Genomic DNA, 26,135 nt, shown 5'->3' on the forward strand with positions numbered 1-26,135 from the left:
TGTCAGCGGAAGGATAATAAATAGAATGGGAGTCAGCGAGGTAAACGGTGTATGCGCACTATACGCAAAAATTTGTCGCTCATGTGTCAGCGCAGTAATGCCGTTGCGATAGTCAGCGATGCGTACCACGCTTCGCAATTGTATTTTGATTTACGTCTTGAATTAAACTTGCCCAAAGTTAGAATAAGTGCAACTTTCAAGGGTTATAAAAAAATTTGCCAAAAGTAGATTTTAGTCGATTTTTGTTATACAATACTACAATATACTCTGCATCCATTGATACAAAAATCGTCGATTGAGGAATTAATTCTACCTAAACTGCCTTCACTCCCTGACTAATTGGTTTGATACCTGTGTGTATCCTCATGTGTGCATTTAAATGACTATTTTGGGTGAATGTCTTGCCACATGTACCACATTGGTATGGTTTAATACCTGTATGTGTCCTCATATGTGCATCTAAATTACCCTTTAAACTGAATGCCTTACCACATGTACCACATTTGTATGGTTTCTCTCCTGTATGAATTCTCTCATGTTTTGTCAAATTAGTACTATCTGTAAATGTCATATTACAGTGCCTACATCGGTATGGCTTGATACCTGTGTGTGTCCTCATATGTCCATCTAAATGATGCTTTACACTGAATGTCTTGCCACATGTATCACACTTGTAAGGTCTCTCTCCTGTATGAATTCTCTCATGTACTGTCAAGTTGGTACTTTTTGTAAATGTCATATTACAGTACCTACATTGATATGGTTTGATACCTGTGTGTATCCTCATATGTCCATCTAAATGACCCTTTTGGCCGAATGCCTTGCCACATGTATCACATTTGTATGGTGTCTCTCCTGTATGAATTCTCTCATGTATCGCCACATTACCCCTTGATGTAAACCCCTTACCACATATCTGACACCTATATGGTTTGTCTCCATCTTTATTTATGTGATATTTCTTCACATCCTCCTCCTGATGAATAACATCACCACTTTGATAACTGTCAACAGATTGTGATGAGTTACCAGGGTAATTACAGTTCAAAACAAAGTCTCCTTTTGTTTTCTTGTCCTTTAAATCTGTTGATTGATGAAACCGAACAGTTTTGGCTGTTGCTGTGTTTGTTCTATCATGTTGATTGCCTCTGTTAGACGAGATCACTTTACACAGAGATCTGGCAAGATTTGGAGATGGTCTAGATTGGTACAGAGTTAAGTCTACATGTTGATGATGACGATACTTCAAATGTTTGAGAAGAAATAAGTAACCAGTGAATGCTTTACTGCAGAACTCACATTGATGACAATCACGATCTGTAGAAAACAATCATATGATGAATGTCATTTTATAAAAAAAGAAAGCAAGCTAGATGTGCTATTTTCAGCAAACTAGGTCTAATGATTGTAATTTCTTGAGGACAAAATTAATGGGAAAGCTCCCACAGCTTGTTCTTGTAATGCTCTTGTATTTTGTTGTTTCCTCATGTTCTAAGGTGGATAAATAACATGGACTGAGGATCATGGCTTTAAAGTTAGAGTCTTCAGCGTTGTTTTTACCCCCCATTCCAAAACATGCCATGCAATAATTCAATTGCACAATACAGTACAGTCTTTTTTGTTATACTGGTTGACTGCTGGAACCCTGGCAGAACCAGCAGTTTAACCGTGTTATATTGTTTCAAACCATAGAAACCAGGCCCAATTGCCAGGGCACTAGCATTTGACTGGCAGTTTGGTTTAAATTCATACTGTAAAAATTTGTTATTTAAGCATATATGCCTATTAATGAGCTGCTCAGACAAGAACAAAATTTTAGAGTAGTTTGTTAAACTTTCTCAATTTTTTTCTTTTAATTTACAAATATCTATAGGCACATTATGCTTATTAACGGGTTTTTACGGTAATGTGACAAACAAAATTAAAGTTTATTTAACTGATATTAACAATGGCTATTAGAAGCTCTTACCATTAATAAACTTCTCCTCGTCTATTCCTAGCTCTTTAGCATACTCTTCTCCATAATAAACCAACAATTCTTTCCCTGCATAGATTGGCTTAAAGCTTCGATAGTAAATCCGACCACGGTATTGGTAGGCTATAAGGTTCTGCTCTGGTTCATTTCTGGCACAGTTGACATAGCGCATCCAGTTGGCTTTGCTTTTATTTTGCCCATTGATGAAGTGTACTCTTTTCTTGTCATTAAAAATCTGAAAGCAAAGAAATGACCGTCAAAAAATGAATGTGTAAGCAACATGCAGGTGACTATTTACCCAAGCTGTAGCATAACAATAATCAGTCTTTCACAATTATGGGGGAAAGCACCATGTCACAAGGATGTTTGTAATATAAAGCCTATGGCCCGGGAAGAGGACAAATCAGGTCCTTGTCCTCTAGGATAGAAAGCCAAGAGTCATGATTTGTCCCACTCCATCTAGCTTTCCTTACTCTTACACATATGGGATGCTGACCATATGTGACCTGGGGTCCAATTCACTGAACTTTACGAAATCATTTGTAACTTATGAAAAGTCGTAAGTTCCATTTCACTAAACATAGAGATTTACTACAGGAACCCTTCATAAAGTAATGTCTAGTATTGGGTATTCGTAACTTTACGAATGGTTACCTCACTTACCTGAGTTACGAAGGGTTAAAAGTTGAGTGAAATGGACCCCTGATCTGATCCACTCAGACCAAAGTTGGAAATTTTAACTATAATTACGCGGTTCGTAATTAAGGTGGCTCCCCACACAAAGGTGTGTAAATAACAAAGGTTTGTAAATACAAATAATATGCAATATGCAAATAAGCTCATTAATATTCATAAATATGCAAATAACATGACACAAAACTATACAGCACATCAGGCCAGCATATCCAATCACCAAACTAAGTTTGAAGTTGATCGGTTATTACGTTTAACCTGCAGAGTGGATTAATGAAAATGTAGGCAAAATATGCAAATAAGCTCATTAATATTCATAAATATGCAAATAACATGTCACAAAACTATACAGCACATCAAGCTACCATATCATACTCGGCAGAGGGGTTTGACTCCCACCCTTTTTATTTTACCCCCACCCTTTTTATTGAGGCACCCTTTATACTGAAAATTCCTGACCCCCACGCTTTTTACTGAGGCACCCTTTATACTGAAAATTCTTGACCCCCACCACTTTTTGCTTTTTCCGCTATTTGTAAACTGACAAAGTCGCACGCAATTTGGTTCGAAGTATCAAGTACGCCGAATTCTGCACCTATTTCACATGTGCGAGTCCGATGTTTTTCTCTCCAATAAGTTAATTGATACATTACGTGAACAATGCAAATTATATGTGAAAAACTACTACTGCACTGTAAAATAAGCATTTTAATGAATAACTGTACTTTTATGGTGTTCAAATGTTGTTCTTGTCATGAAACTTGACGACGCTGTGTTCAGCGACTATATCCTACTTCTTCCGTGCTGCTTCGCTCAATCAATTATGCATGTTAATGACGTCACTCATATACGATCAATGTAAAGAAAAATAACACGTCATGGAAAATCGGACATTTGCATATGACGTAGGTGTTTTGGCAGCGCTTCGGGGAGGATATTGTGTACATTGCACTGGATTCACGTAAACAAGCGCGAGCCTGCATCAAATGGAATTTTATCTTGCGACATAGTGTGCAAGTTTTGGTGATTTTTCTTGGAACTATGATTATTTTATCATTCAATAAAAATATACTGTAAGTTGGAAGAAGCCCCACGCTTTTTATTTTAATCCCACGCTTTATATCAGTCCACGCTTTTTACCAAAAAAGTTTAAACCCCCACGCTTTCACCAATTTTCAGAATTTCGAACCGGCACGCATTATAAAGCGTGGACTGCCGAGTGTGCATATCCTATCACCAGACAAATTTTGATATAATATTGGATGGCTGAGCATGATACCATAACATATCGGATGAGTCATAAAAATATCGGACGAGCCAACGGCGAGTTCGATATTTGTATGACGAATCCGATATGTTATGGTATCATGCGAAATAAGCCATCCAATATTATCATTATTAGGTTTTCTTAACTCCTAATAACCCTGAAAACATAATAATGAAGTTAATCGGTTCTTACGTTAGAGCTGCACAGTGGATTAAAGAATTTGCTTCCGCCCGGACAGTCAAACATAACAAAGAAACAAACAAACAACCAGGCAACCATCTGGATGATAACATAAGCCCCACACATGTGTGGGGGCCAAAAATTGAGTAAATACCATTGCTGACTTGCTCAGTACCTATTAGCTTGTACTGATTGATTTTGAAAGTCCCTGACATACTTGGTTGGCTTAAAAACAACAAGATGATGGATCAATGAGAACGCATTATATTTGTGGTAAGAGTGGCACAAGAAGAGAGTAAATGAAACAATTAAAAAATGTGTTGATGAGTTTTATTTTTATGATTTACAGTCCATATCCTGATTTGTCATGTGTTGTAATAGTAATAACACACATCCAGATTTAAGTTGATATCTCATTGTTTACCCTAAGACAGAGAAATTGAAAAACACTCGGACGCAAAATTTGCATGCATGTTGGCAATCAGACACGACAACCATTTATTGACTTTTGTTTAAGATTTTTGTTGTTGTCGTGTCCAATACAAAACCAACAGTGAATAAATCACTACCTAATCACGCCCTTGAAGGCGGTAAATCCATTGGTTCCCGGTCGAGCCAAACAATACAATACAATACAAATTTATCTGCATGACAATGATTGACATCTGACCCGGTAAACAATAACATGGATTGGCCCATTTCTTAGCAAGGGTAAATTGAGTTTAACTTGTTGCACTGTGTTAAACTTTATTTTCTCAACTGGTATTATAATTTACATATTTTTGCTTTTTGCCTATCAAATGGAACATTTTTCAAATTGGTGTCTAATTAAATAAAATGTATAATCTTACCTCCCAAGAATAGCCACTTTTCCTCCCCACTTGTTCATTCACAACAATCTCTCCTCCATAGGGTCCAAATCTTACTCCTTTTCGAATGAACTTCTCAGTCCAAACTCCTTGACCAGCTCCTTCTATACCAGCCTCTTTAACAACCAGTCCTGGTGGTAGACTAAGTTTAGCCCGGTTCTTGCATTTAGGTGGTAATGGAGTGTCTTCTATGATGGTCAGAGGATGAGTTGGACAATCATCTTCATACAGCTCATGACAATCTTCACAATCTGCAATTAATGCGAGACAACAGGGAATGGATCATTAACAATTTAGTATTATCAAGCATTTCAACAATTTTCCTATGGGATTTTCTAAATTTTAAAATCGATTGGGTACACTAACCCTGTCTCCCATGACACTAGCCTACACCACCATGTGTGAAAAATGTGTTGATTTTAAATTATCCTTGACATCTTTGGTGAAATAAATCAATGCTGGTATATTATACAATAATATACAATAATAATCAAGAAACCAATAACAAAAACAACCAATATTTGTAAATCAAATTTTGGAAAAATATTCATGTACAAGACTTATTTGATGCAATAAGGTGATTACAATCACGCCTGCATGGCTCTTAGAATAAACAAGCTTGTTGGCCTGGAATTTAGGGTGTACTGATGGCAAAAAAACCTTGCTTTTTTTACAACAGTAGCTTTGATTTGGAGCGAAAATAAAATAGGATAGGAAATAGCAGAAAGTCATCAAATATGTTTCGTTTAGTAACTTAAATCATGTTGATATAGCACTATGATTAAGAAACTTAGGTATCCAAAAAGAATACTCACAGACATACACATCATCTTCTGCAGCTTCAAGATCCTTGTAGGATTTTCTTGTTCCTTCTCTTAATGAGTAACGTCTAGTGCCTGCCATGATACCAAATATAAACACCTCAAATAAAGGAAGTCTGCAGTTATGTAACCCGTCCTACACCAAAACCTGATCTTATGATTGATAAGGTCGTGTACAGAATCTAAATTTACAGATTGATACCAGTATAATGTATTATGAAAGTTGGTGCATTTTCAAAAGTTGCAAATCAAAACAATGCATGCAGTCTAAATTGCTACTTAAATTTTAGACTGCATATATTGTTACTCAGCAATGTGATAACACAAGTTTATAAGTGCTATCACATTGCTGAGTAGCACTTCTCAAGTTGTTTCAATGTGTCACATTTACTAGACCAAAATGACAAAGCAGACAAAGCCATAAACTGTCGAAGTTGTTAGAATGTTGCTCAAAATTCACAATTGCCAGAATAAATAATATTGTATAGTCTGATTGTTAAATAATCATGATTCAAACAAATGGAACTAATATGAATTTCATCACATAGGTTTTTAGGAAGCATTCAATATTTGTAATACTAGTGCAAAATCTTATAACGAGAGAACAGAAATGATAATACAAAATTCACTTCCATTTAATATTATGGATGTCTTTGTTCAGCTTTGGTTTGAAAGCTCAGCCCACAAGTACATGCTTGTTCCTTTTCTTAAAGTGTTGTGTGTAAATGCCTTACCTGGTAATTTGATATTAAATCCCAGTCAAGTTTTACTAAAAATTTGATTTCAAACTTTTTGTCATCATCGAAATATTGAAAACATTAGTTAAAATCAATTTTCACAGCTTTGAACATCAACACATTTATAACGATTAAAAAGTTTACCTGGGTCAGTTTGCAATTCTTTCTTCTTCTCTGTCTTCTTTTGAAATGTCTGTTCAACAGGATGCCAAGTCTCTGGATTTGTGTCATCATCCTCAAAGTCACTGACGTTAATATTAGCAAGTTGTTCAAATGCATCATCGCTGTCATACATGGGTGGTCTAGAGATAGTTTCTGGCTTTTTCTGAGTAATGTTAAAATGAAAAACAAGATGGTCATAATCTCGAGTTGTCAGAAGTACAATAAAATGCCAATACTCATCAACTAGCCAAGAAATTCATAAGACACCAAGAATGAAAACAGAATTTTACCAAAATTGGACTGAGCTGTTTATAAGATAATACAATGTTTTATTTATTTAGCTTAATAAACCTGTAAATATATAAAACATGTCAAGTGTATTACCTTGCCAGTCATGTTTAAGGATTTTATGCAGTGTTCGAAATAAGCACTTATCCTTTTGTCCAAAAATCACTGGGGACAACCATATTGAGCTAGGTACTTATCCCCTGGACAACCATTATATTTACCTCCAAAATCATGATTTATAAGATATGGCCGTGTGTCTTGAAGTGGTGTTCCTTTGCGTTTCGTTAGTAAATTTCTGGGACCGCGCATCATTTTGCATTGAAACATTCATAACTTCCAAATTATAGATCCTATCATAGCAAAAGTAAACATTTTCTGAATGGAAAAAGTCAAATCTTTCCAAAAATGGCATCTAATTTTCAGTAGGGATAAGTCTAAATCAGGTAAAAATCCAAATATGCATGAAAAAGTTGTCAAAAAGTAGCACCTCCTCAAAAACATGTAACATCCTAAACATAGCACCTATCTAAAAACAACCTTATTGGTGCAAAGTAGAGGCAATAGCCCACCCAAAAATGTATACTTCGATAGGGTTACCCCTACTTGATGTACTTTTTTGATACACGGAATGACACGTTACAAAATTTTCCATCAAAATTTGAGGAAAATACAAAAATAATACTTGAATTGCTAAAAGGGCCTCTGTATATTAAAATCTTAGTGTATTCTTAAAAAACATTAATACATTTGAAAAGTGCAACCAGCAACCATCCTAAAAATGTTTACTTTGATAAGGTTACACCTAAATAGAGTACTTTCTGTGGTGTGATGTCACGGTACACCGAAACATGCTGACATAAAAGACGTAAATTTTGTTCAGTTTAAAAAAGAACCAATCTCTTGTGTTAACTTCAAACCTGTTAAAACTACAGGTATTAACTACAAGTTTAAATCACTTCAGATTCTTCCTAGCAATATTTTCGGGCAATTTTTTCGGGCAATGTTGCTTTTATGTACTATCCAGAGAGGTTGCGTTAGCAACCAAGACTTTCGGGCTCTGTTGCTTTTATATACTTACCCAGAGAGTTTGCGTCAGCAACCGAGCCCTGCCAAATTCTGAATTCACCTGAATTTTTATTATTCTTGACGCTCTTTAATATCTCACATGCAATAAGCAATTATAATATAACCATTTATAATATAAATGTGTGCGTATTATTTTAAATGTCCAATTTTAAAATTCCAATATTATGAATATTGGAGCAAATATTAAATTTTGGTCTTGCTTGCTTGCTTGCTTTTATTTATTTATTTATTTATTTATTTATTTATTTAATTATTTAATTATTTAATTAATAATTAATTAATAATTAATTTATTAATTTTTAATTAATTTAATGGTTATTTAATACAGGCCTGTTAAAATCAATTACAATTGATTTATGGCAGTTAAAAAAAACCCGAGATGGTTGTCTTCAGATTTCGGTATCCCAAAATCCATGTTAATTTAAAATTAATTAATTAATTAATTAATAATTTATTTAATTAATTAATTAAAGGAGTATTTTGTGATCCTAGCATCCTCTATTTGTGTCATTTTTCATTAGATATCCACGAAAAAAACATATTCCCAAAATTTCAGTTGATTCCGATTTTGCGTTCGCGGGTTATGCATGATTTAGTGTATTACACTGCTCCATAGACAATGCGTTGTAATTTCGTTCTGGTGCACCAGAACGAAATTCAAATTTCACGATATCTTTGCTAAACGAATTAATCTGCAAGAAATATTTCAGTACATAAACATTATGTAGCCAGAGGTTTCCAGTGATATAAAAATCTCAACTTTTTTGAGAAAAGTGGGGGATGAGGCTGTGGATCACGAAATGCCCCTTTAATTAATCACAAAACAATAGATCTTTAGTGTAAAAGTAGAGATTTAAAAACTTCATTCACTGTTGTAATGTAGAAAACCATGATGAACTGATGAGTGCTCGTTTCTCCCATAGACTTTACATGGTGCCGTATCCCAAATTTGCACCACCTGGCGTCTTTGTTTACTTAATTAATTAAATCTTTTTTATTTCATATCTCAGAACATTAAATTTGGTACCAAATTAAAGAGTACATTCTAGGCCTTTAGGCAGTATCTTATTTAAAGACTTAAAACATTGTTGTAATATAGAAAAACCTTGATGAGCAGAGTGCTCATTTCTCCCATAGACTTTACATGGTTCCGTATCCCAATTCCGTATCCCAATTGCACCACCCTGCGTCTTCGTTTACTTAATTACTTACAACTTTTTAATTAAAAACCTCAGAATATTAAGTTTGGTATCAAACTAAGGAGTACACTATAGGCTTTAAAATGAATGCAAATTTGATGGCATTGGAAATGATTAAAGGTGCTTACTTGTTACAAATAAGTCATTTTTTACTAAAATATGAAACAACACCACCCTATTGAGAACACCAGTTCACGACACACGGCCATATATAACTTGACATTAAATTTTGACTTCATGTTTGATTGTAATTTGTATCACTGCTAGCCCATATTATTACAATATGATGTGATGCATGATGCCCACTTGTTCAGCATGCCCAGTTCTAAATATTTTTAATTAACAATTTCACTGAGTTACCCAATGGTGGCAGTGCTTGAGATCCGCATTCATGGCGAATTTTGAAGCTTGCACAGGTTTAGCTATATTTGTGGCTACATATTTTCCAGAACAAAAGACATCAAACAAATTTGTTTGTTTTTTTTGCACTCAAAAATATGACACATTTTGGGAACAACCAAAATGTTTTGAGGACAAGCAGAAATTATGCTTAAGTTATCCTCGGGACAACCTCCATATTTTCCTTATTTCGGACACTGATTGTATGACTTACTGTTTCTCTCCTTTGTCCACCTGATTTCTTCAGAGGGACTGTAAAAGCTGAAATCTTTTTGCGAGCTGGAAAGATCAAAATAACACAATACAAGAACAAATACATTGAAATAGATACACAATACAAGAATAATGTGTTGAAATTTATAGATATTCAAATCGGATAATTGGCACTGGATATCAATAGTGAGTGGGGAAGGCTTAGACAGATCCTCGTAGGAGCTAATGTGGCACAAGTCTCCTAAAATTATCAAAAAAGAGAGCTGAAGACCAAGATTGAGGAGGAAAAGAAAAGAAATAAAAAAGAAAAAAAAAAAAGAAAGTAACACTTGCCTACCAACTTCAAATCCTGGATCCACTTTATTTATTTATTTATTAGACTTCATCACTGGTACATATATAATTATTGCACATCAAAATTTTGACAAATATAAATATAAAAGCTTTTAAAAAAAAAAACATGTTAAAAGACCAGCGAATAGGCTGGGATAAACAGGTGTAAATTCACCTCTAGAACCATCCCACCTAGGAAAGGCCTAAATAATTTGGAAAAAAGAATGGAATGCCAGAGGCAAGACCTTAAGGGAAGGGGTATGAACATTTGGACAGTATTTATTTTGGGACATTAGAGCACATCAGACATATCGAATTGCATTCTGAATACTGAAGAATGTCCTTCTGATATCAAATAATTTTGATTTTTGAAATTAGCAATTTAATACACATTTAATGGCAAATCATTAAAAATTGATATTTTTGATATTTAACAGTACTCGAAGTAAACTTTATAAATCTGATGATTTATACTTAAAGTGTATGTAGGTGGGATGAAATGCCGACGATCAATTGAAAATTTTGACCTTTAGTATTGAATATATGGATTTTTTTACCAAAAACACCAAAAAAAATTAGGTCTTTTTGGGAAAAAAAATCCATATCTTCAATATGAAAGGTCAAAATTTTCAATTGACCGTCGGCTTTTCCTCCCAGCTACATACACTTTAAGAATATATCATTAGATTTATATAATTTACTTTGACGACTGTTATATATCAAAAATTTGAAAAATATCAAATTTTTATAATTTGTCATAAAATTTGTATTATATTGTGATTTTCAAAAAATGAAAATTATTTGATATCAGAAAGACATGCTTCATATTCAGAATGCAATTCGATAGGTCTGAGGTGCTCTCATGTCCCACAAAAAATACTGTCGAAACGCAATAGACGCTCATTCTAGATCCCTTAAATGGGCCTACAATTAGGGCACCGGCAAGTAGAAAACCAAGTGCAGGTATCAGAAGGAACACATTTGGAATCAAATTGAGACTTCAAAAAATCCAGAATTTCAAAAAAATCCAAACCTTAAGTTTACTGACTGATACTTGGAACTGTAGATGGTAATTTTGCCCAATATGAAGGACAAAAACTAGAAGCCATAGCCCATTTGCACATATGCCACTAGTCCAACCAAGTTAAGTTACTTTTTATGACAAGTAAATGTAATCCTTACACACACTATGCATTGCTCTTTAATCAAGCTATCTAAGTCTTATAGTACTCTTATGTTGATAACTTACCCAAAACAATATGAATAAAGAGGGAATGGTACCAAGTTACAATGACATTCAACTTTAATAATGTTCAAAGTTTTAATTGAAAAAATGTAGGTGATAGAACTATCAATATGGAAAATAGAAAATAGGCCTAAACCTTACATAGGTATTTTGCTAAAGCTGAAAATTAAGGTTTTTAGAACAAGCATCTAAATTTGTTAGTAAACCCAACAAATAGCCAATGTGAAAGCAATCTGATGACGCTGTAGAAATATAGTTGTGTGGTTAGTATTTCGAGTACAACCGTAGCTCAGGTATACCACTCAAACAAATGCAAGGCCTTTTGGAGTAAAAAAAATTGCCACATTTGTCACAACTTCCTATCACAGGAACATGTCCTGATGTTGTTAAAGTTTTAGAAACATATGGAAAGGTTTCTATACAAAAATGATTCTCTTATGAACCATCTGTAGACGCAGTTTCCACCTCTGTACACCTGAGCACACATTTTCATCCTAGAGCTTCCAAGCATACCACAGCAAGCAGTGAATTGTCTCCACACAGTCTTTTACACTACACGGTTGAGTGCATATAGCATTATATGAGCTGTGGAGCTTCTAGCTGGAAAATGGGCCTCTGTAATTAGTTTCCGTTGAAACCTCAAGTGTTCCCTTCATCCAATCAGAATTTTTTTTATATCAAACGAAAGCTAACACTTCCCATGTTATAGCAAGGCGAATGTGGTAAATCTGTTGAAAACTAATTATCCAAGCACATTTTTTGACCAAAATGTAGGTTTCAAAACCTCAAGTGTTCCTTACAATATTTGTCAAATTTTAAGTCATGAAATGAAAAAGCACACTTATATTGTCCATATACACTAGCATAACTAGAATGAGCAATGGCCAAATCTCTTGTGCAAAAAGTTACTATTTTTGCCTGTTTTGTCATACGGTGTGTAAATTCAATGAACTATGACCTTGCTAAAGAGTGCTTACAAATTATGGCTTGCATTGTTTATCACACAAAATAATCATTAACATATTTTGCAAACAACCTTATTTTTCAAGCAACATGCAACGGTTTGCAACCCTAACCAAACAAATAACCACAGCCTAAAGACAAAATTTGACCAAATTTAAGTATCTGATAGGAAAAAAGTAGATCTATTATGAGATACATTTGTGAGTAGTTAACTCTCATGACAGCAATTTACACTCATTCCGTCACAGTGTAATGTTTAAATGTGATTAAATTTGCCTACTTGTGATTGTTGAAGCAGAAAGATAATATAATTATTTTATCTCTTTAGTTCAAAGAATATTACAAGATCTGTGATACTAATTTATACATACATCTGCTGCTTCCTGTAGGCAGCCAGTTATCATCTTCGTCATCACTGTCATCATATGAGACCTTTGTCTTTTTCCTTATAGTTCGCCTCATGAAATCAGGTGGTGGCACATTTAAACCTGAAAATAATTTCACAGAAATATTTTCCTTTAAAACATAGTTTTGTTTGAATTAATTTTAGTATAACAACAGCCTTCTTGCATGTACCGGTAATACAAATTGGAGCAAGGACAAGTGGCCCAAATTGTCAAAAAGTGGCTGAAAAGAATAAAAATGGGCCATTTTGCTGAAAGGCACCCCCCCCCCCATTTGCTTGGCCTTGTTTAGGCTTTGGAATTTCAATGAGATAGAGGTAAAGAATGAAAGGAGAATCTTACCAACTTTGATCATCATTTCATGGTTCTGTTTCATGTTCCTCATTCTGAGTTTCTCATACTCTGAGAACTTGGCAAACTCTGCTGCAGTAAAATAGACTTCAATCCCATGGTTGTCTTCTTTTGGTGAACTCATCTTGCTCTCTCTATTTTCTACCTGCCCTAGGTTCTTCCTAAATCCGAAATAAAACAAAATGGCCACAAATGTTAACTTTTTAGCAAATTAACTCCACACTTTGACTGACTGAAAGGTTAAATCAAAGTCAGTTTGGAAAGACTTGTTCCATACTTGTAGCTAGGATTCTTAGCCCTAACACCCCAACTGCTTTTTGGCTAGGAGGAAGGAAAGAAGGAAGAAAGAAAGAAGAGAAATTTTTGTTCTCGGGTGCGGTTTGAACCCCCGACCCCTCGGGTGCCACATCCATGCACTGGCCTTGGCCTACCTTGCCACCAATGGCGTAACGCCTATAGATGTGCTCGGGGGGGCGATGGCAACCCGGGGCTAAGGGGGCACCCATGCCTGGATACGCTTTCAACATGATAATACTTTGTTATATGATAGTGGAAACCTTTATATACATAGAATTTGGGTGCCCCTTCTAGACAAAATTTTTTGTGCGCATAGGAACATAAATTGTCATTTGAAAAACCAAAATTCAACTGAAATACCACATTAGTGGTATTTAGGTCAAAATTTGATTACCGTAGGTAAAATTGTTTTAGGACGGGGTATTTCGTATTCTTGGCCCTGAGCACCACAGTCCAGCTAGTGACGAATCTTCAAAAGTAAAGACATTGGAGAAGATGATGAAAACATTTGAATGAATGCGTATTTATTTTGTCGGTTTTGTAGTGTCCCTGGACCTAGACCTAAATGCTAGGATCATTCATGGTTGACCTAAAAAAATTAAAAAATTGCATGATTGTTTGCGTTTTTGAAAAGTGATAATTTGTATTCATATTAACACTCTACTACTGTAACACCCTGGCCAATTTTGTGCCTATTTTTGCATTTTTCTCCAAAATTATAGCACATTGGTGACAAGTAACTTAGTAAGATATAGGGGCCAGGGGTAGCGCTAGGCTGCATTTTGGGGTCCCGGACTCACCAAAATACAATTTGGACCCCCTATTTTTAAATTTTCTGCAAGTTCAGGGGTCCCTACAGACCACCAGCTTTTCAATCAAGCGTTACCTCAGACATACTATTTATGCTGCATTTGTGCAACTCTGACTCACCAAAATACAATTCGGACCCCGAACTTTCAAATTTTCTGCAAGTTCGGGGGTCCCTGTGGACTCTGGAGTGCTTTGTTCTAGCGCTACCCCTGATAGGGGCAAGAATTACAACTACTGCACTGAAAATTCAGCAACTCAAGGCAAGTAGTTATTGATTTATTGATCAAATATTGGTTTTCCCTCATTTTTGACTGTTAATACTCCACAACTGTGTAACTGTGCTGAAATAATATTTGCAGTATTGTAGTTGTAGTATTTTGGAGTCCCGGACTCAGTTCGGACCCCCTATTTTTAAATTTTCTGCAAGGGGTCCTTGCAGACCCCACACAGTTTTTCAATCTAACGCTACCGCACACATACTATTTATGCTGCATTTGTGCAAATCTTGACTTGCTAAATTCTACTAGGGACCCCTTCCTTGCTTTTTTATTTTCTGCATCTGGAGAGTTTTTTCTAGCGCTACCCCTGTTGACAACGGCTTACAAGTTACTACACACAGCCACCAAGCAAGAGTATGTTCCACGATGTACACAAATTAAATAATTTTTAGACAAACTGATGAAACTCGACGAGCGCCCAAGTGATGGTCAGGATAAAGTCTGTAAGTTGGCCATACATGCATAGCTGGGGGCCATCCGTGAAAAACTACCATGACTATAATCAAATGAAGTATTTCTTGGCCAAACTGGAACATGCGCATTGCGTCCATGTATTGTAAGCGTGTACGCAGTGTAAGGCGCATGTATACTTTCTTCTGTACCGCGCTATGTGCGCGTGTGTTTATCGCGGAGCCATTAGCGTTCACATTGTTCCAATTTGATTATACTTACCTAACTTTCTTAGTTCGTTTGGATTGCGATCCATGACGTCCACTATCATGACTATCGTGAGCGCATGCCATCGGAATGCGTAGGCGTAGCACTTGTGCCGCGTCACGGGAGCGGGAAATGCTGTATGCACGCCGGTGATACTGGCGCGATGGCGTCAACTAATATGGATGGAAGGCCCCCAGTTATCCGGCCAGTGCAGTGAGGTGCAGGAATGTGTCATGTTCATGTGTTGGATTCGTGTATAGCATAGCACATATGGGCATGCTAGGTATTGCCATGCAGCATGGCATGGCATGCATTGGCATTGCAAAGTAGGTCATGTACTTTCATGACTTTGATCATGTTGATGTAGGTAGGCCAAACAAATTCATGCAAATCACAAAAGACTCAAAATTATTGAAAATGCAGCGCTATGCATGATACCAGATTTAAATTAAAATGAGCAGTGACATTGGCCTAGATGCCTCACATCAGGGCAGGGCAGGGATCAAGACTCAAGACTGCCCTCACGCTTTATTTTTTCAATTCATGAATTTGAACATGTCATGCATGCATTGCATGCATGTGAACTTCCCATGTTCAATGTTCCGTCTGCCGAATTCTGAGTTCTGAGACTGATGCGATTCATGCCAACAAGCTTATGAATCAGTTGTGCACTGCACTCAAGTCTGAAGGAAACAAACACTTTTCTTCTTTACTCATCAAATTTACCTCGGATTGATACTCGAATTCTTGATTAAACCGTCTTGATTTGCAAAAACTACGGTCCGTCTGCCAATGCAGGGGTGCCAATGAGCAAAAATTGACAAATCTGTCAAAAATCGATAAAATCATCACACACACAAAAATATAGTGCTGGGCGATTCTTTCAATTCGGGTCTTCACAGTTTTCATGAAACATCTCAAACATTGATTTAAATACAGGCCTTAATATTTATCACGAATTACGGTAGTAGGCCTAATGTGTTTAACAAAATAATTCCTTTCTTCCTGTACGTTTCTTTTTATCCAATATCAGCAGTAGGTACCTACCCAGCAAAAACAAATGTTTTAATAACAGGGCCTAAACGTGTTATAAACGAGCTATGGGTTGGATCAAAACGTTTTATCGAGATGTAGATACTAGGCCTAAATATCAGCAGTAACCTAAACACCCAAGGCGCTAGGCCTACTTCATCAATACCAAGTAGGCCCTAGAGCTAGCTGAGGCAATACTTCATCAATAGGGGCCTACCAATATCAGCAGTCTGTAGATATATCCAAGGCAATATTAATATTTCATCAATACCAATATCATCAGTAGATACCTAAGGCTCTACTTCATCAATACCAATATCAGCAGTGGCTACCTAATGGGCTACCCGGGATGCGGATTATTTTACCGTAGTTCACATTTGAATAGGGAGCCTGTTTAGGCAATTATATACCTATTAATATTGATCGGAGATTATACCGTATTCACTAGTAGGCCTAATAGTATATCGTGTGTTTGGGATGGGCTACCGGTACGGTACTTCATCAATAGGCCTACCAATACACCAGTAGCTACCTAATGTGCTACTTCATCAATACCAATACCACCAGTAGGCCTAAATAGCTAAGGCACTACTTCATCAATAACAATATCAGCAGTAGATACCTAAAGGCGCTACTTCATCAATACCAATATCAGCAGTAGATACCTATAGGCCTAAGGCGCTACTTCATCAATCAATATCAGCAGTAGATGGCTAAGGCAATACTTCATCAATACCAATATCAGCAGTAGATAGCTAAGGCACTACGGTAGGCCTACTTCATCAGCAGTAGATAGTTATGGTAGGCCTACTATTCATCATTCTTAGTCAGTGGGAGTGGTCTAGTTCGTAGACACATTTTTGATTGGACAATCGCAAGATTTCGGGTGCCGTTTATCAGGCCGTAGACGACCCCACGTCATCATGCGTCTTGATAATGCCTTACACGCTTGTAGAGGTGCGCGTATGTATTGCGCTGTAATGCGTAGACTAGTGCGGAATACGCGACGCGCTAGCAGTAGGCCCCCTACGCGCAACAGAATACGTGAAGTTGTAAACAAGTTTCGTTCATTTTATAACGAGGGGAGTTTTTATGACGGTAACTTAGTTTTTGCTTTAAAAAATTGTTTACAGTTATTAAAATAATATTTAACTGACTAAGAATGAGAATAAACGATAGGAATTTTTATTTTGCCTATCCTCTACCTATGATAGACGACAGGCAGGTCCAATATTTTTATCGTAGTGGATACCGGCTGCGCCGGCATCCACTACTCAAAATATTGGACCTGCCTGTCGTCTATCACACGGTAGAGGATAGGCAAAATAAAAATTCCTATATCAACAGTAAATAGCTAAGGCGCTACCGTAAAATGGGGGTAACTTCGGTCAGCGGGGTAACTTTGGTCAGTCAAATATATATTTTTTAAATGGTCATATTTTCGTAGGCCCTACAGCAATATTGTTTTTAGTCATGTTTGGTGTCAATTTGTTAAGAAATAGGCCTATATTTAGAAGAAATAATAGTCGCTTATGCCCAATTTCCTCGAAATTTACGAAAAAATCGTGATTTTTGACCAACAATGAGCATTTTTTAAACATATTTTTTAGAAAAATAAAAATCGATATTTGTGAGCAAGAATGTGTGTTTGATTAATTTTACAAGGGTTCAAATGTCACAAAAAACAACAACTTGCCCATATACAGCGAAGATCAATTTTTTGAATTTTTTTTCTTCATGGAATGTAATACACTGACCAAAGTTGCCCCAAATGCGGGGTAACTTTAGTCAGGCTATTTGTAACCCCTAGGGCACACTTACCAAATTATTAAAAAAATCTTTTTCAACTTCAAGGTGTAGAAGGGAACCCTAATGTCATAAAAAAGAGATAATTAGAAATATTATTGGTTTTGTTTGGAAGTAGTGGTTTAAAAAGTGCCCAAAGTTACCCCATTTTACGGCACTTCATCAGCAGTATATATAGCTTGAGCAGTAGACCTATAGATAGCCAAGGCGCTACTTCATCAATACCAATATCAGCAGTAGATATAGCTACACTACTTTCATCAATACCAATATCAGCAGTAGATAGCTAGAGCACAACTTCATCAATATACCAATATCAGCAGTAGGTAGCTAAGGCAATACTTTGTTTGGCTATGAAAAAGGCCTATGGCCGAAAGCTCGCCCAATTTTATACACTCTAAATTTCAAGGATTTAAAATAAATCCCAAGGGACTGTGATTAGGGACCAATCAAGTGTTAGATTTAAAATTAAATCTTTAAGATTTAAAATTAAATCTTTTTGATTTAAAATTCAAATCTATAAGATTTATTTTAAATCTAAAATTGATTGGTCCCTAACTACAATCTTAAGGATTTATTTTAAATCCTTGTAATTTAGAGTGTATACTTCACGGTAGTTTCCTACTTTTTACTTTTGTATTCAATACTTTATCAATACCAATATCAGCAGTATATACCTAAGGTGCTACTTCATCAATATCAGAAGTAGGTCTATAATAAGGCACTACTTCATAAATACCAATATATGCAGTACCGGTAACACCCAAAGGCGCTACTTCATCAATATACCAATATCATATCAGCAGTAGATAGGGCATAGTTCATCAATACCAATATCAACAGTATATAGCTAAGGCGCTAACTTTATCAATGTCAATATCACCAGTAGATAGCTAGGGCACTACTTCATCAATACCAACCAATAGCAGTAGCTACCTAATGGGATATTTCATCAATACCAATACCACCAGTAAATTGCTAAGGCACTACTTCATCAATACCGATATCAGCAGTAGATGGCTAGGGCACTACTTCATCAATACCAATATCGATAGTAGATAGCTAGGGCACTAGTTCATCAATACCAATATCAGCAGTAGATTACTAAGGCCCTACTTCGTCAATACCGATATCAGGAGTAGATGGCTAGGGTACTACTTCATCAATGCCGATATCAGCAGTAGATTGCTAGGGTACTAGTTCATCAATACCAATAGCAGTAGATAGCCAAGACCCTACTTCATCAATACCGATATAGATAGCTTAAGGCCCTACTTCATTAATACCGATATCAGCAGTAGATATACTGGAGGTATTGATATTGATGATATATTGCCTTAAAGGCAATATTAATTAATACCATAAAAATTTTGTTGCCGAAATAGGGGGGTCGCAATATTATTGACGCCGACTTTTTATAAATTTGGGATCCCCCTCCAAAGAAAATGATAGCCCCCTGATTTCACTCTCATAACCAAATTGCCAAAGTTATTTTTAATTTTGTTGCCTTTCTCAAAACTCCAAAAAATTACTTGGGTATAGTTAGGTTATGGGAATGACGATTAATATACATTTGAACGTTGTCCCCCTTCCCGAGAAAAATAATGGGGTAAAATGGCACCTCTTATAGCAAACTTTGGGTCGCTTTTACAGAAATGTAAGAATGCAAATCTTTGAAAGTTATTTTTCAGCAAGTTTGATTCTTGGAGAAAAGGGAGGAAAATACTCATTCCGCACTAGACTTCAAAACCTTCGCAAGCTCTGAGGCATAGGCCCTACAATATTGTTGACTTATCAAAAAAAAAACTTTTGGCATTTTTACCCTTGCAAATTTTTGCGCATATATTGCGCAACATGGAACTGGGGTTATTACAATTCACAAGGCACAGCGACGTGTTCAAGTTTATTTTGAGAAAATACCCAGTTGCCTAAGTTGTCAACACTTGATGAGCAGTGACTACAGCTGAAACCGTCGAACGCTAGAGGGATTTTTAGCGCATATTTTCAATAATAAAATTATTATACGTTGTTTGTGTATTTTATTATATGCTCTACTATCAAATAGTATCGAGCACTATTTCTATTGTTTGATTGACTATAATATTATAAATCTAATGATATGTAAAGTGTATGCAGCTGGGATGAAAACCCGACCATCATATGAAAATGTTGACCTTTTGTATTGAACATATATATACATGAAGTTTCCCAAAAGAACAGGATATCCAGGGACTGGAAAGACTACCTTGTTGTTGCACTTCACAATGCACAGTGACGTCTACGAGTTTATTTTGTGAGGATATCCAAGGACTGGAAAGACTACCTTGTTGTTGCACTTCACAATGCACAGTGATGTCTACGAGTTTATTTTGTGAGGATATCCAAGGACTGGAAAGACTACCTTGTTGTTACACTTGCAATGCACAGTGATATCTACGAGTTTACATTTCACAATGCACAGGTGATGTATACGAGTATATTTTGTGAGGATATCAAGGGATTGGAAAGACTACCTTGTTATTACATTTCACAATGCACAGTGATGCCTACAAGTATATTTTGTGAGAATATCCAGGGCCTGGAAAGATCACCTTGTATGTTGTTACACACTTCATAATGTACAGTGATGTATATGAGTTTATTTTTAGAGGATATCCAAGGACTGGAAAGACCATGTAGTTACATTTCACAATGTACAGTGATGTCTACGAGTTTATTTTATAAGGACATCCAAGGACTGGAAAGACTACCTTGTTGTTACACTTCATAATGCACAGTGATGTCTACAAGTTCATTTTGTAAGGATCCAAGGACTGGAAAGACTATATAGTTACATTTCGCAATGTACAGTGACGAGTTTATTATATGAGGATATCCAAGGACTGGAAAGATTACCTTGTTGTTACACTTCACAATGCATGTCTATGAGTTTATTTGTAGAGGATATCCAAGGACTGGAAATACTACCTTGTTGTTACACTTGCAATGCACAGTGATATCTACGAGTTTATTTTGTGAGGATATCCAGGGACTGGAAAGACTACTATGTTATTACATTTCACAATGCACAGTGATGTATACGAGTATATTTTGTGAGGATATCAAGGGACTGGAAAGACTACCTTGTTATTACATTTTACAATGCACAGTGATGCCTACAAGTATATTTTGTGAGAATATCCAGGGCCTGGAAAGATCACCTTGTATGTTGTTACACACTTCATAATGTACAGTATATGTATATGAGTTTATTTTTAGAGGATATCCAAGGACTGGAAAGACTAGGTAGTTACATTTCACAATGTACAGTGATGTCTACGAGTTTATTTTATAAGGACATCCAATGACTGGAAAGACTACCTTGTTGTTACACTTCATTATGCACAGTGATGTCTACGTGTTTATTTTGTGAGGATATCCATGGACTAGAAAGACTACCTTGTTGTTACACTTCACAATGCACAGTGATGTCTACAAGTTCATTTTGTGAGGATATCCATGGACTAGAAAGACTACCTTGTTGTTACACTTCACAATGCACAGTGATGTCTACAAGTTCATCTTGTGAGGATATCCAAGGACTGGAAAGACTATGTAGTTACATTTCACTATGTACAGTGACGAGTTTATTATATGAGGATATCCAAGGACTGGAAAGGCTACCTACCTTGTTGTTACACATCACAATGCACAGTGATGTCTACGAGTTTATTTTGTGAGGATATCCAGGGACTGGAAAGACTACCTTGTTGTTACACTTCACAATGCACAGTGATATCTACAAGTTCATCTTGTGAGGATATCCAAGGACTGGAAAGACCAAGTAGTTACATTTCACTATGTACAGTGACGAGTTTATCATATGAGAATATCCAAGGACTGGAAAGATTACCTTGTTGTTACACTTCACAATGCAGTGATGTCTATCAGTTTATAAAAGGTTGTCAGAAAACGTTTAAATGTCGGGTTATATAAAGGGTATATTAAGAGTATAAAACGTTTTCATAACCTTAAAAACATTTTTGATAATCTACTGCTCAGCAAACAAAAATGTTTTACAGAAAGCGTTTAAATGTCGGGTTATATAAAAGATATAAACACGTTTTAATAACATTCAAAAACATTCTTGAAAACTTGATACAAAACATTCTAAACAGAATGTTATTTTAGTTGAAAAAATATTTTGCGAAAAATGTTTGCCCAAAATATTTTCAATAACGTTTAAAAACGTTTTCGTGACCTTTATATATTCCGACATTTTAATGTTATTAAAACGTTTTTACCTAAACCAAAAGCCAAAATATAACTTATTTAAAACGTTTTTGTGTTTGCTGGGTATGTAGTTACATTTCACAATGTACAGTGATGTCTACGAGTTTATTTTATAAGGACATCCAAGGACGGGAAAGACTACCTTGTTGTTACACTTCATAATGCACAGTGATGTCTACAAGTTCATTTTGTGAGGATATCCAAGGACTGGGAAGACTACCTTGTTGTTACACTTCAAAATGCACAGTGACGAGTTTATTATGAGGATATCCAAGGACTGGAAAGACTACCCTGTTGTTACACTTCACAATGCAGTGATGTCTACGAGTTTATTTTGTGAGGATATCCATGGACAGGAAAGACTACCTTGTTGTTACACTTCATAATGCATAGTGATGAGTGATGAGTTTATTATGAGGCTATCCATGGACTGGAAAGACTACCTTGTTGTTACACTTCACAATGCACAGTGATGAGTTTATTATATGAGGCTATCCATGGACTGGAAAGACTACCTTGTTGTTACACTTCACAATGCACAGTGATGAGTTTATTATGAGGCTATCCATGGACTGGAAAGACTATACTTGTTGTTACACTTCCCAATGCACAGTGATGTCTTCGAGTTTATTTTGTGAAGATATCCATGGACTGGAAAGACTACCTTGTTGTTACATTTAACAATGCAGTGACGTATATGAGTTTATTTTGTGAGAATATCCAAGGACTGGAAAGACTACCTTATTGTTACACTTCACAATGCACAGTGATGTTAACGAGTTTATTTTGTGAGGATATCCAGGGACTGGAAAGACTACCTTGTTGTTGCATTTCACAATGCACAGAGACCTCTACGAGTTCATTTTGTTAGGCTATCCAAGGAGTGGAAAGACTACCTTGTTGTTGCACAATGCAGTGATGTCTGAGTTTATTTTGTGAGGCTATCCATGGAGTGAAAAGGCTAACTTGTTACATCTCGCAATGCACAGGGATGTCTGCGAATCTATTTTAATAGTATACAGAGACTGGATTTCACAATGCAATTTCACAATGCCCAGTGATGTATTCTACTTGTATTTTATGAGAATATTCAGGAACTGGAAAGACTAAACCTGTTGTTACACTTAACAGTGCACATTGATGTCTACAAGTTTATGTTTATGAGTGGTAATTTCCTAAAAACTTGCCCCTCAATAGCCAGTCTGGCTAACTGTCATTTTATCTTTTCTGTTTTGGGAGCTCTATTGTTCAGAAACGAAAACGCAAGGGATTAAGTGAGATGGTGTGTAATTTGACTTCATTGTTACGTTTGGGGCATCATGCTTCTCATTTCAAGAGGTAATAATATAGGTGCTGTTAATCACACTTATGTCTGTCAATAAAGGTTGGATAGGTCAATTATATGCAACACTGGTGTTTCAAGTGGGCAATTACCCTTGAATGTCTCTTATTTAACTAGGCAGGATAGGCCTACATCAGGTCCAAACGCAAATTTAATGTCATTCTGGTCTATATTAATGTGACATTTAAAAAAAGGACCACTGCCTCTTCTCCTCTTGCTTTCTTCTCTTTCTAGTCTGTCTGTCTCTCCCCCTCACCAACTCTCACCTGTGTCATCTTTTGAATTATGTGGATATCTGCATTATATTGGATGTTGTATTTCATTTACCCTTCTCCCCCTCTCACTGTTTTAGCAGTAAGCCTATGATCAACGTGGAAAAATTAAAATAAACGGAATAAACTCCCCCTGCTCTACTCGCCATCATCTCTTCTCTCGATCTCCTGTCCTCTTCACTCCATTCCTCTCCTCCCCGCCACCCGATCATCTCCTCGTCTCATCATCCCCATTCTCTCATTTCCCCTATTTCGCAATTTGTAATCTATTATACAGCCTGGTCAATGAATGACAAATAATATACATTTAAAATAGATTTGAGTCTAGCAATTTTGCCTGAAGCAATCATTCCAATTCAAGAAATCCAAGTAGTTTCACTTCAACGCACTTCTCTGGTGTTGCGTATTATCAAGTTTTAACATGTTTAATGTGTATTTGGGACGAAAATAATTCCCCGTTTCATCTCTATCTCTACATAATCATAATGACCGATTTTTGCGCGATTGCACGAACAAGTAATCTTACTCTTGAATGTCTCTTATTTAACTAGGCAGGATAGGACTACATCAGGTCCAAACGCAAATTTGATGTCATTCTGGTCTATATTAATGTGACATTTAAAAAAGGACCACTGCCTCTTCTCCTCTTGCTTTCTTCTCTTTCTAGTCTGTATGTCTCTCCCCATCACCAACTCTCACCTGTGTCATCTTTTGAATTATGTGGATATCTGCATTATATTGGATGTTGTATTTCATTTACCATTCTCCCCCCTCACTGTTTTAGCAGTAGGCCTATGATCAACGTGGAAAAATTAAAATAAACGGAATAAACTCGATCTCCTCTCCTCTCCTCTCCAATCCATTCCTCTCCTCCCCCACTACTAAATGTATTTTATTTATTTATTACACTTTATCACTGGCACAGAATTACACAAAAATATATAATATTGCACATAAGTTACATCAAAAATTACACAATATTATGAAAGGAACAATATATTTGTTTTAAAAAGTCAAGTGAATGGCTGGAGCGAACAGGTGCCAGGCACCTCTAAGACCGCCCCACCAAAACCAAAAAAGAAGGGAAGAGAAATATAAATTAGAGGGGGGAAATGCAGGTTAAGTTACATTTGCCTGCAATTTGGACAATTACAAAATGAGGTCCAAGTGCAAACAGAAGTTGCATCAAAGGTGCGAGCAAATTTGGACTGGTAAAACTCCAAAACTTGTTGCTTAAATGAAGCAACAGAATTGGTAGATCTGATAATACTAGGGAGCTGGTTCCAAATGGGCACCATACGCTGAAAAAAGCCCATCTTGTGGCACTCAGTTTTAGAAAGCTGATTTACCAGCAACAAAGGATCAGAGGAAAATCTGGTGGTGGGACGGTCTTTGTTAATACCATTAAAAACTACATAATCATCTAGATTGATGTCATATAATCCCAGATTGCACTTGAAAAATATATTGAGATCAACATATTCTCTTCTAAAAACTTAATGGAAGAAGAGTTAGCTGGGTTAACCTTTCCTTGTACTCTCGGGGTAATCTAAAATGAATTTAGTTGCCCTTCTCTGGACCCCTTCAACTTTCTGGATGTTGCGCTTTGAGGTACTACTCCAGAGGGGACTGCAATACTATAAGTCACTACGAACCAAGGCTAAGTACGAACCAAGGCTGAGTCCTGGATACATTACGAGGGATATTGAAGCCAATGGTGCGTTTAATCATACCAAGTTTTTTGTTACACTTTTTAACAACCCTATTGATGTGATCATCCCAAGTGAAAGATGAGGAAATATCAAGACCAAGATCTTTGATGGAACTAACACGGTCGAGAACGGCACCATTCATTTTATAATCATGACGAATTGCATTCCTACGTCTGGTGATTGATATGACCTGGCATTTAGAGGGATGAAAATGGAGATCCCAAGTTTTGCTCCAATTAAATAATGCATCAATATCACTTTGGAGCATGTGACAATCAGAGACATCAGAGATGTTTTTATAACATTTAGAGTCATCTGCAACACTGGGCATGTCATTAATGTATAAAAGAAAAGGCATAGGCCCCAATATTGATCCTTGGGGTACCCCTGAAATAACAGGAAGCCAGTCAGAATTTATTCCATCAATAACAACCCTCTGCCTCCTCCCTGTTAAATAAGCGCGAAACCAAT

General features: G+C 36.2%; 1 protein-coding gene across 1 annotated transcript; it reads right to left on the bottom strand.

The window, feature by feature from the left end:
• Window positions 1-313: 313 nt before the first annotated feature.
• LOC140169392 (histone-lysine N-methyltransferase PRDM9-like) lies at window positions 314-7,100 on the bottom strand. Its single transcript, XM_072192650.1, has 6 exons — window positions 7,089-7,100; window positions 6,687-6,867; window positions 5,800-5,880; window positions 4,967-5,235; window positions 1,970-2,210; window positions 314-1,317 (listed from the first exon to the last, which is right to left on the bottom strand). The coding sequence occupies exons 1-6, from the start codon at window positions 7,098-7,100 to the stop codon at window positions 314-316; spliced, it is 1,788 nt and encodes a 595-aa protein (XP_072048751.1).
• Window positions 7,101-26,135: the final 19,035 nt, after the last annotated feature.

The sequence above is a fragment of the Amphiura filiformis genome, chromosome 14, assembly GCF_039555335.1.
Source record: "Amphiura filiformis chromosome 14, Afil_fr2py, whole genome shotgun sequence".
In the NCBI taxonomy this organism is placed as follows: Eukaryota; Metazoa; Echinodermata; class Ophiuroidea; order Amphilepidida; family Amphiuridae; genus Amphiura; species Amphiura filiformis.

Coding starts and splice junctions, on each gene's coding strand:
- LOC140169392 (XM_072192650.1), bottom strand. Junction 5,881..6,686: donor AGAATTGCAAACTGACCCAG/GTAAACTTTTTA, acceptor GTATCATGGCAG/GCACTAGACGTTACTCATTA. Junction 1,318..1,969: donor CGAGGAGAAGTTTATTAATG/GTAAGAGCTTCT, acceptor TGTTTTCTACAG/ATCGTGATTGTCATCAATGT.